Source organism: Mercenaria mercenaria, chromosome 4 (genome assembly GCF_021730395.1).
Source record: "Mercenaria mercenaria strain notata chromosome 4, MADL_Memer_1, whole genome shotgun sequence".
Lineage (NCBI taxonomy): Eukaryota > Metazoa > Mollusca > Bivalvia > Venerida > Veneridae > Mercenaria > Mercenaria mercenaria.
This window is the reverse complement of record NC_069364.1, coordinates 65929980-65943357: the sequence shown is the minus strand read 5'-3', so window position 1 is coordinate 65943357 and position 13378 is coordinate 65929980. Positions and strand designations below refer to the sequence as shown.

The 13378-nt window shown below is 37.2% G+C and overlaps 1 protein-coding gene across 1 annotated transcript; it reads left to right on the top strand.

Annotated features, from left to right (window-relative positions):
- Positions 1 to 1063: 1063 nt before the first annotated feature.
- Positions 1064 to 13163, top strand: LOC123552022 (glutathionyl-hydroquinone reductase YqjG-like). The gene is given in 9 exon segments (XM_045341391.2): positions 1064 to 1539; positions 7754 to 7932; positions 8172 to 8244; positions 8629 to 8827; positions 10701 to 10794; positions 11517 to 11633; positions 11977 to 12040; positions 12043 to 12092; positions 12677 to 13163. Coding segments are annotated over 9 exon segments (951 nt in total). The 5' UTR covers positions 1064 to 1460; the 3' UTR covers positions 12773 to 13163.
- Positions 13164 to 13378: the final 215 nt, after the last annotated feature.

Sequence of the window (13378 nt, the reverse complement as noted above, 5' to 3'; positions counted from 1 at the left end):
ATGTGAATTTCAGGCTTTATTTTACAACTTATGTTTACATCAAGTAAACAACATAAGCATCGTTTTCAATAGTTATACAGTGAATAACGGCGGCATATCATATTAACAAATTGCAGTTCCACGGAGAACGACAAACATAATATATAGATCTACATAGCAGTCTGAAAAATGTATGTAATACTATATAGCATATCAAATGGTGATAATGTATGTGTTCTACCAATGTTCCAATAGATATAATAGCGTAAAAAATTCTTAATAATTACATCAACAAATATACTTAATTTGTTCAGTAAAGTTATATTTGTGCTAGAAAACAATTCTTCCAATGTGAAAAAGTTCGGATTAACATAGTAATAGCGTTTCAAATACTTTTTTCTTTCATTGACATATTTTTGGCATATAAAAAGAAAGTAAAAAGACAAACAAGCGCTGACGAAGGACAACAACGCTTGACTACTCAACAACCTTGTCAATTGAATGAATACTGAAGACTAAAAAGGAGCATAATTTTGTTAAATTGCGAAGTAGATTCACGGAACCTGGGCATTGCATGTCAGACCATCATAGCGAATAAGTGTGTGAAATTTCAATATTTAACGTCATCGGGTTCTGAGATACCAGCTTACATACAAAAAAAAAGAAAAGAAAAATGTTAAGATCATTAGCTTGAAGCAACGCGGTGAAAACAATTAAATCAACTGCAGCTGTTAATAAATCAATAGATTAGCCACTGCTGATAAAGAAGAATTCATTGTACAAAATTTCAACTTTTGTAAATTTTATTTTAAGTGAAAAATTCCAGACTATTTTAGAGGTTTTCCCAGAAAACGGAATGGCATAGGACAGACTAGCTATATTCATAATATTAGAAATATGAATTAATATATATATATATAAATATATACCATAGTCTAGGAACAAGCCTAATAAATCAAATTCGCAGTATTACACCTGGTCTTACCCGTTTAATAGGTAGATAACCTTACACACCTACAAATGGCTGTGAAACGCATTGATCCGTAGTAAGGTAGTGGACTAGTTTAATGCTTATACTAATATGGATCGATACTTTTAACAGTACAGTTTTTAAAGATTTGAGAAATCTAGGACGATTTCATGCTCTCACATACGCAAATAGAACAATATTAGTGATATTGTGATTGTTCTAATTTTATGCATCAGAGTATGAAACCGTCCTAGCTTTTTCCATATTATTAGTAGAGATAAATGTGCATATAACCATATACTAATAAACTTTGATAATGTGGCAGTTGACCTCAATACAATCGACACTGTTTATTTTCCAATACAGGTAAATCCAGTATTTGCTTTATAATGAATCTATGACGGATTATCTTTGAAAACCTCTGGACTTACTGGACTCGACTGCCACATTATCAAAGCTTATTAGTAACCAAAATACTGTTTTACAAACCGTGACTATTTACACCGTGATCATGTCAACAGTTTTAAAGTATGTTAATAAAACGGGTGAATTTATCCGCAGGGACTCTCAGTTCAGGAACTGGATTACAGGTAAGTCCTAAATAATATAATTTTATGTACTATTAGGCCCTTAGTTTAAACATATTTTATTGCCAATATATACATATATAAACAGATAACTACGTCAATTGTACATATAATAGGCAAAAGGGTCGACCCACAAGTTCTCGCAACATTAGTAACGGGTCTTCCCTAGTAACGGGTCTTCCCTAGTAACGGGTCTTCCCTATTAGGCCCTACTATGTCAATTCCGACTATTATGTATTTAAAATCAGCGGTTGATTTACGGCACATTGACTATATATGCTAGCGATTATAAGATTCTTTCACTGGTTGTAGGTGCAGATGGGAATTTCCGGCCTCGAGGGTAACTGTTTAGGCGGTAACGAGGTTCCTACCGAGTTAACGCCTAAACAGTTACCCGAGAGCCGGATATCCCATCTGCACCTATAACCAGTGACAGAATCTTTTTCTTGCAAACCGATATAAAGATATAATAATAAAAATAAAATCAGCTGAACGACTTTCTTTTTAGAACTATTTCTTATAGCAGCGTATTTAAACAAAGCGCGGGAAATCAACGTCCGTAAACAGGAAAGACGTCATGACGTTTCAAAGACAAATAACAATGTTTAATTCCGGTTTTGTTTTATCAGTTCCGGCGTAACGTTATGAATTTTTGACAAAATAACGTGTTTTGAATCGAGAAATATACTATCAGGAACAAAGAGGAACTGTCAAGGTATTGGATCTTTATTCCGTTTTTCAAAATAAAATATAAATAACTACATAAATCTTCTACATATATGTAGTTCGTAATACGTCATTTAAAGCACGAGAGTCATCTTACACCCCGGGGTGTAAGATGGATTTTTCCAGCACCGGTAAAAATACCGGAAATCCCAGTCTGGTATGCAAGAAAATAGGACCTTAGGAGGTTGGATGATGAAATGAAATAATCTTGAATAACGAAATCCTGTTGTGTTCATATCCTACCATCGTCCGTGACAGGGAATGAACAAAACCGGATTCCAAACTAAATTACCATTCATGCGCAAGATAGTGAGTAGCGACAATCACTTTCCTGATATCAAACCATCGTCATCTTACTGACATACCATCGCCTTCCTATTATCACAAAATCGCCATCCTACTAACATAATATCGCCATCTTACTATCATGTCATCGCATTCCTATTATCACATCATCGTCATCGTACTATCATACCATCGCCTTCCTACTATCATACCATCGCCTTCCTACTATCACATCATCGTCATCCAGCTATCATACCACCGCCATCCTACTATCATAACATCGCCATCCCACTATCATACTATCGCCATCCTACTATTATACAATCGCCGTCCTACTATCACATCACCGTTATCCTACTATCATACCATCACCTTCCTACTATCATACCATCGCCGTCCTACGATCATACTATCGCCTTCCTACTATCACATCATATTACTGCCACAGTACTGCCTGTCTACTATCACACCAACGCATTCCTACTATCATCTTACTATCATGCCATCGTCATCCTACTATCACACCATCGCTTTCCTACTATCATTCCATCACCATCCTACTATCATACCATCGCCTTCCTGCTATCATACCATCGCCTTCCTACTATCATACACTGTCCTTCCTATTATCACATCATCCCCTTCATACTATCACATCATAGTCATCCTACTATCATACCATGTCCTTCCTATTATCACATACAAGTGTAATTGCCTTCTTATTATCACATCGTCATCCTTCTATCATACCATCACCATCCTACTAATATGCCATCGTCTTACAACAACGACATCATCGCCGTCCTGCTATCATACAATCATCATCCTACTATCATACCACGCCATCCTACTATCATACAATTGCCTTACAACAATGACATCATCGCGATCTTACTATCATACCATCGCCACCTACTATCATACCATTACCATCCTACTATCATACCGTGTCCTTCCTATTATCACACCATTGCCTTCCTGCTATCACATCGTCGTCCTACTATCATACCATTGCCGTCCTACTGTCATACCATCGCCATCCTACTATAATACCATCGCCATCCTACTATCATACCACGCCGTCCTACTACCATACCATCGCGATCCTACTACCATACCATCGCCATCCTACTATCATACAATCACCATCCTACTGTCATACCACGCCATCCTAGTATCATATCATCGCCATCCTACTATCATACAATCACCATCCTACTATCATACTATCGCCTTACAACAATAATATTATCGCCATCCTACTATCATACCATCGCTATCCTACAATCATACCATCGCCATCCTACTATCATACATTCGCCATCCTACTGTCATACCACGCCATCCTACTATCATACCATCGCCATCCTACTGTCATACAATCACCATCCTACTATCATACCATCGCCTTCGTACTATCATACCATCGCCATCCTACTATCATACAATCACCAACCTTTCTATCATACCGCACCATCCTACTATCATACCATCGCCATCCTACTATCATACCATCGCCATCCTACTATCATACCATCGCCGTCCTACTATCATACAATCACTATCCTACTATTATACCATCGCCACCCTACTATTATACAACCGCCATCCTACTATCATACAACGCCATCCTACTATCATTCCATCGCTATCCTACTATCTTACAATCACCATCCTACTATCATACCACGCTATCCTACTATCATTCCATCGCCATCCTACTATCTTACAATCACCATCCTACTATCATACAACGCCATCCTATTATCATACCATCGGCATCCTACTATCATATAATCAACATCCTACTATCATTCCATCGCCATCGTACTATCTTACAATCACCATCCTACTATCATACCACGCCTTTCTATTATCATACCATCGCCATCCTTCTATCATATAATCAACATCCTACTATCATACCACGCCATCCTACTATCTTACAACCGCCATCCTACTATCATACAATCACCATCCTACTATCATACCATCGCCTTCCTACTATCATACCATCGCCATCCTACTATCATACAATCACCATCCTACTATCATACCACGCCATCCTACTATCGCCATCCTACTGTTATACAATCACAATCCTACTATCATACAATCGCCATCCTTCTATTATACCACGCCAACCTACTATCATACCATCGCCATCCTACTATCCTACATTCACCATCCTACTATCATACCATCGCCTTACAACAATGACTTCATCGCCATCCTACTGTCATACAATCACCATCCTACTATCATACCACGCTATCCTACTATCATACGATCGCTTAACAACAATGACATCATCGCTATCCTACTATCGTACCATCGCTATCCTACTATAATACCATTACCATCCTACTATCATACCATGTCCTTCCTATTATCACACCATTGCCTTCTTACTATCACATCGTCATTTTACTATCATACCATCACCGTCCTACTATCATACTATCGCCATCCTACTATCATACCATCGCCACCCTACTATTACACCATCGCCATCCTACTGTCATACCATCACCATCCTACTATCATACAATCACCATCCTCATACCACGCCATCATACTATCATATCATTGCCGTTCTACTATCATACAATCGCCATCCTACTATCATACTATCGCTTTACCACAATGACATTATCGCCATCCTACTGTCATACCATCTATATCATACTATCATACCCTCGCCATCCTTCTATCATACTTTCGCCATCCTACTATCATACCACGCCTTTCTACTATCATACCATCGCCATCCTACTATCATACAATCAGCATCCTACTATCACACCACGCCATCCTACTATCATACCATCGCCATCCTACTATCATACAATCACCATCCTACTATCATACCACCGCCATCCTACTATCATACCATCGCCATTCTACTATCATACAATCACCATCCTACTATCATACCGCGCCATCCTCCTATCATACCATCGCCATCCTACTTTCCTACAATCACCATCCTACTATCATACCATCGCCACCCTGCTATCACACAATCGCCATCCTACTGTCATACAACGTCATCCTACTATCATACCATCGCCATTCTACTATCTTACAATCATCATCCTACTATCATACCACGCCATCCTACTATCATACAATCGCCATCCTACTATCATACAATCAACATCCTACTATCATACCACGCCATCCTACTATCATACAATCGCCATCCTAATATCATACAATCACCATCATACTTTCATACAATCGCCATCCTACTATCATACCACGCCAACCTACTATCATGCCATCGCCATCCTACTATCATACGTTCGCCTTACAACAATGACATAATCGCCATCCTACTATCATACCATCGCTATACTACTATCATATCATCGCCTTCCAACAATCATATCATCGTCATCCTACTATCATACCATCGTTATCCTACTATCATACCATCGCCATCCTATTATCATACTTCGCCAACCTACTATCATACCGACGCCGTCCTACTATCATACAATCACCATCCTACTATCATACAATCACCATCCTACTATCATACAATCACCATCCTACTATCATACCACCGCCATCCTACTATCATACCATCGCCATTCTACTATCATACAATCACCATCCTACTATCATACCGCGCCATCCTATTATCATACCATCGCCATCCTACTTTCCTACAATCACCATCCTACTATCATACCATCGCCACCCTACTATCACACAATCGCCATCCTACTGTCATACAACGTCATCCTACTATCATACCATCGCCATTCTACTATCTTACAATCATCATCCTACTATCATACCACGCCATCCTACTATCATACAATCACCATCCTACTATCATACAATCAACATCATACTATCATACCACGCCATCCTACTATCATACAATCGCCATCCTAATATCATACAATCACCATCATACTTTCATACAATCGCCATCCTACTATCATACCACGCCAACCTACTATCATTCCATCGCCATCCTACTATCATACGTTCGCCTTACAACAATGACATAATCGCCATCCTACTATCATACTATCGCTATACTACTATCGTATCATCGCCTTCCAACAATCATATCATCGTCATCCTACTATCATACCATCGTTATCCTACTATCATACCATCGCCATCCTATTATCATACTTCGCCAACCTACTATCATACCGTCGCCATCCTACTATCATACAATCACCATCCTACTATCATACCATCGCCATCCTACTATCATACCACGCCAACCTACTATCATACCATCGCCATCCTACTATCATACAATCACCATCCTACTGTCATACGATCGCCTTACATCAATAACATTATCGCCATCCTATTATCATACCATTGCTATCCTATTATCATATCATCGCCTTCCAACAATCATACCATCGTCATCCTACTATCATACCATCGTCATCCACTATCATACCATCGCCATCCTATTATCATACTGTCGCCATCTTACTATCACACCTTCGTTTTCCTACTATCACACCGTCGCCCTCCTACTTTTATACAAACCCAATCCTACTATCATACCAACGTCATCCTGCTAGCCCACCAAAGTCATCCTACAATCACACCATCGCGTTCCTACTATTATACCAACGTCATTCTACTATCACACTATAGCAGTGTCGTGTTAGTCTTCAGGTGAGAAAACAGATCTACTCAAATATATCGGTAACGTTTACTTATTTACACGTATACAAATAAATTTAATAAATACGGTGCTTATATGTTTTGGTATGTACTTTAAATATACCAGTCACGAACGTTCAAACACCGTGTAATGCTCAAGATCCTGCATTTGTTATTTACATGATTAAGCCCATTGATTTTGATCGAGGCCATTTTAGCATAAAGACAGATGCACAATAGTTGTATATACGCTCGAATACATCATGTATTTCACTAATGTATACACAACCATGTATAGACAATTTGACTGAAGTAGCACTAGAATTAAGTATATTTTATAATAAAAGAGTCATAATACAGTACCCTGATTTGCACAGATGCATTCAGCTCCCATGATTTTTTCCAGGTCGAGCACATTCTGCACAAGCGCCTCGTGAAATCAAAGCCTGGCGAAGTCCACTCAACATTGCATTTCAAGGCACTGCTAATGAACCCTGTTATATATATCATACCCTAGACAAAAAGTGTTCCGATACCAATTTTAATATTTCAGCTGACGACTCGAGTGGTTTCAAAGCAGAGACCGGGCGGTACCACCTATATGTATCCCTTGCATGCCCCTGGGCTCACAGGACGTTGATTGTCCGTAAACTGAAGGGACTAGAGAACGCCATATCTGTCAATGTTGTAGATTGGTTCCTGTCAGAAAAAGGCTGGCATTTCAGCGACGAGGTCTGTGATATTTTTCTTAAACAAGAATAAGACTTTTAATCAATTAATTAATTAATTTATAGAAATTAAAGCTTGATATCTCTGTCTCCATATTAATCAGTTATATTGAAATCAACTTTCTGTTTATTTGAATGTTTGTTTTATTTAACCTGAAAGCGTTCCAGTTATCGAGATTTGATATTTAGGTTACTTATGGTTCACTTGAATGACATTTATTTTTTGAGTATATATTTCTTCAGAAACCAAAGAACACATTAGATACAGTGAATGGTTGCAAATATATGAGCGAAATATACAGAAAGGCGAATCCAGGTAACGTTTATTGAAATTACATTATATAGTAAACTAATTTTTAAATAAGGCTTATACCTCATGGAATACTTAAAACATATGCTAAAATTTGGTATTATGACTAAAAATGCTTCCAAATTGTACCCATCTCAAACAAACACATATCTCCTTCATCTGCTACAATTACCTCCTTGATTGTGAAATTTTATGCATACAGTCCGATTTTTACCAAGCACGAATTAAAACTTCCCTTAGATCATTCTGTCCTAGAAGAAGACAGTATTTCAAACATGTACGAAAGTTACTAAAACAGTCGACCATTTTCCTGCAAATATTAGATTAAAGCGATTCTGAGAGCGTACAGCAGCCATTTTCTAGATGATTCATAATATCTTGTTTTTTCAGATTATTCGGGCGCTTATACAGTACCCGTTTTATGGGATAAAGAGAAAAACACCATAGTAAATAATGAATCAAGTGAAATTATCCGGATGTTAAACAGTGAATTTAACAGTTTTTGTGAGACAGAAGAACAGAGAAATTTAGATCTCTACCCAGAAAGTCTGCGAGATAAAATAGACGAACTGAACACATGGATTTACCCGTAAGTATTACACTGTGTCACCGGATTGAAGTTAGCAGTAGAGCAGTAACACCTTGTCTGAGAGCATTTTTGTTAAATCACATAATACAGACTCAGTCTGACCAAACAGATTGAAGCATGATATAACATTAAAATGGTTTGTATTCTGTTTGTCATGTCTGTTTGAAAAGTAGAGTAAGCATGCGCGAAATTTCATTTCCGTTACTAAGGGACGCATAGAGTGTAAATTCATTTTTAGCTCGACTATTCGAAGAATCGGGGAGCTATCCTACTCGCCCCGGCGTGAGCGTGAGCGTCACACAAATGTTAATGTTTGCGTACCACCCCAAATATTTTCAAAGTCCACTGAGATATTGCTTTGATATTTTGCATACTTGTTTACCATCATGACCCCAGTCTGTTTAAAGGAGGAGGCAACTCTAGCAAGCATTTTAACTGAATTATGTCTTATTGTAATGTTATAGTTTTACTCATAGCTTATATTATACTATCAAGCACTGAGATAGCCGAGCGCGATGTCCACTGACAGCTCTTGTTTTTGTTCAATTTGCTAACGATTTGCGTATATTACGCTTTGATTACTAGTTTGAACCAGAATGAATAAAATATTCTATTGTCATTATCATCTTGTAATTTTAATTCCTGCGCGATGCAGCGTAAATGAAGTTACTGGCTGATATACGTTACCAGATTTTTTTAATTGCACATGAGCAGCATGGCATTGGTAATACCGACCGCTCAAAAACTACTGACAACTTCAAAATGACTGCTTTATCTTGACAAGAAGGTCCTTAACCGCTAGTTGTCTCCCGTGATGGAAGTAAAGGAAGTTTTTATCATGTCACGGATTGTGCTAGGACCTGACATAGGACTTAAATCAGTATCATGTAATGTAGCCCTTTTCAGAAACACAATTTGATTATACTTATTAGGTTTTGTTAAATACAGTCAAGGCTGTACCAAAGACAATAAGTGAACTTTAGTATCATTTCCGACTGAAATACATGATGCATTGTATACTGTAGCCTCCATGTACCATCTCTCGACCCAGTTTTACACTATTTTGTGGTAATTATCTAGGTTAAAAAATAGTCAAATATAAGATATTGACATTGATTGGTAGACCGACCCTTTTCAAAGCTGTGTATTCTATTTTGGGATGTTCACTTCTACTACATGACCTAATACAGGTATGTACATGTAGGTAAGTTTGATCGATAATCACATTCTACAAAGAACCAATTCTCGACCTTTCACCAGTACTGCCTTTACGGTGTCATGACCCAAATCAGACAAATATTTCGGCAATAAAATTTAATGCATTTATTTAAATAGTCCATAAGTTTATATATAGTCTCATCAAAATGAGAAAATTTGTTCACATGTATGTGTTAGATCTAACAGAAGGGAAACATATCAAAACATAAATAATTAGATTTTCTTGTAAATTTTATGAGGTCAGTGTACTTTGTCAGTTAGAAAAGGATATGAATAAAATATACTATAAAACACTTACCAATACTTTGCTCAAAACTGGCAAAAAACAATGAAAATGCCAATAGATTAGTAAAGTACCTTTGCAAAGAGCGGTAATTCGATGATGTATTGAAATCAATCGGGAGATGGTAGCGTTCGATAATTGGTACAAGGAGGCTACATGTATTCACACTGTATTGTAACCTTTCTGTCTTTCCCATGCACGGTCATTATCGACAGCATTTTCTATTTACAAATTTGCTTAAATGGCTAACAGAATCTTTAATATTTCTTTTCATGCATGTAGCTAAACTAAAGTTTACCGGTTCTTTCAATGAATAATAAATAGTTTTGTTACACCAGTAAATAAATCACTTGATGAATATAAATATTGCAGCAATATCAACAATGGTGTGTATCGGAGCGGGTTCGCTACTGGGCAAGAAGCCTACAACACAGCTGTGACAGGACTCTTTGAACACCTGGATAAGGTATAAACACATTTTGTCATTCGTCTGCTGACTTCTGGTCGTGCGGTTTCTGTATTCCAGTATAAGCATTATTTGATACTCAGTTAGATTAGAAAGAGGAGAAATAAATGTCACTAGCCTGTGTGTGTGTGTGCATGTGTGTTCGAATTTTTCAGTCATATAAACAACGGAGTCTACTTGTAGCAGTGAGCACAATGCCCAACTTAATAGTGCTGTCTCACAGGCGTATCACGTTGTAGATAGATACATGACATGATACACCAATCATTCATATAATACTGACACCAAGCTGACCAGTCCTATGACTTCTGTCTTGATCTAGAGCGTCAAGCGAGGAAACTACTAGTACAAGTTTTACGTTGGCCAGAGAGCGAACCCACGCACTCAAAGCGGGGGCTGTACCACTAGGCTGCCGAAGAGTTTTCATTATCCTTTAAAATCAAAATTTAAGTTTTTATATAGTGGAAGAAAGCTGCCGGTAATAACTTCTAAACGCTATCACAGACTAAGGTTGGTTTTACCTGTAAATATATATATTTGACATTATGCAAAATAGAAAATGTGAATTCAAAGACAAAACACTCACATTTTATTCTCACACATAACTTGTATAAAAAAATTAGGTAAGGCTACTTCTAGATTTTAATGGTTACTTTTGCAATATTTAATTATCCTTACTGAATTTAATCGAACGACACTGTAGATATTTGAATCTACACTAGGTTGAGGAAATTCTGTCAAAGCAACGTTATCTGACAGGTACCACGTTCACAGAGGCAGACATAAGACTGTTCACAACCCTGGTTAGGTTTGACTGGGTATATCATGGTCATTTTAAGGTACGTTAATATTCATATAAATAACATTGCTCACTTTGCAATGTTTCTACAGTTATTTTTGAAAAAACGCCGGATCGAGTAATTGGTGTCTAACACACACACACAAAAAAAAGAAAACAGCGAAAAAAAAAAAAAATAAAAAAAGAAGATATTTAGGTAAATTATGCTTTATATAGTTCAGTTGAAAGGTATCATATATATCTCAATTATATTGGATGACTTAAGTATGAATCATTTGAAGATGGAATTTTGATATTACGGAAATGAAATGTACATAGCAGAAATTCATTGTTTTCAAATCTTATCAATCGGTACTCTTGTCTAATTTTCCTTTGATTTTCAGTGTAACAAGAAAATGTTGAAGGAATATCCGAATATCTGGGCTTACACACGTGACATTTACCAGATAAGGGGGTCGCAGATACTGTAGACAAAGAACATATTCGAAGACATTACCATGTGAGTATTTCATTGAATAAAGTCTTTTTTATATGATCTGGGTTGAAGACCAGTCAGATCTTACACTAGATCAGTCTAGTTTGCTATCTATTGCAATAAAATACTCGAACCCACAAGGTGTTCACCTATGGCTTAACGTTTGAATTTTAAATTACTTACCTGTCCTGAACACTTCATTAGCTTTATTGTTTTCCAAATTTAATCCCCATTCATACTTTCTAGGTGTATATGCCTAATCTATTAGCTCACCTGTAGCCAAATTTGTCCTTCGTCCGTCGTTCATCTGCTCGCCTGTAAACAAACGATTTAGTAACGTACTAACACAATCTAGATATAATTACACCATCTTAAGCATATCCATATTTCAACGAAGTATGTCAATTTTCAATAGATGTACAGTCAAGTTTGTTTTTACCAAAAAACGCCACTGGAACAAAAGACTGTAAACTTTTCTAATTAAAAGCTTGAAGTGTTTGATTCTATTGACTGCTGAATGTATTAAAAAACCCTGTCACCAAATCCTGGTTTGTCATGTCGGATCATTTGAGTCTTCTCGTATTGAAAGTCGATCTATTTCGTTTTAGGAGTCGCACACCAGTATAAATCCACACAGAATCACGCCTATCGGTGCAGATCTGGACTTTCTAGAACCACATGGGAGAGAGAACTTTGGAAAGTAACTAGTGTGTGTGACATGACAACTGTAATCGACACTTCATAACTAGTGTGCGTAATATGACAGCTGTAACTGACTCTTAGGAGCAAGAGCGGTGTGCGTGACATGAAAACTGTAATTTATTCTTAGCAACTAGAGTGGTGTGTGACTTGACAATTGTATTTTTACACTTTTAGCAACTATTATAATTGACATTACAGCTGTAAATGACACTAAATTGCTAGTGCGCGTAACACGTAAATGGTGTGTGTGTAATTGATACTAAGTAACAAACAATTAAAATAAAATAGAATGTCATTTTTCGCCTACTGAACAAGACAGTTGGTTATCGTTGCAAATTGTGTACAGTGCTACAATGTTATTGGATTTGTGCTACATACAGCTTCAAGCCATTATATTGTTTTCGGTTATTTTGCATCCCCGTTTGTAGTTCAGTGTAATAGGAGAAGCCGGGAAGCTAAATCCAAAGAGAAAAAATAAGACTCTAATGATAGGCCATAACTTTGCTATAATAAACAATTGTTTACTGTCTAGCCATTGAATATGATGTGTTATACACCAGAAGAAGCCAGTATTGAAGTAATATAATCTGCCACACGGGTGTCGTAGT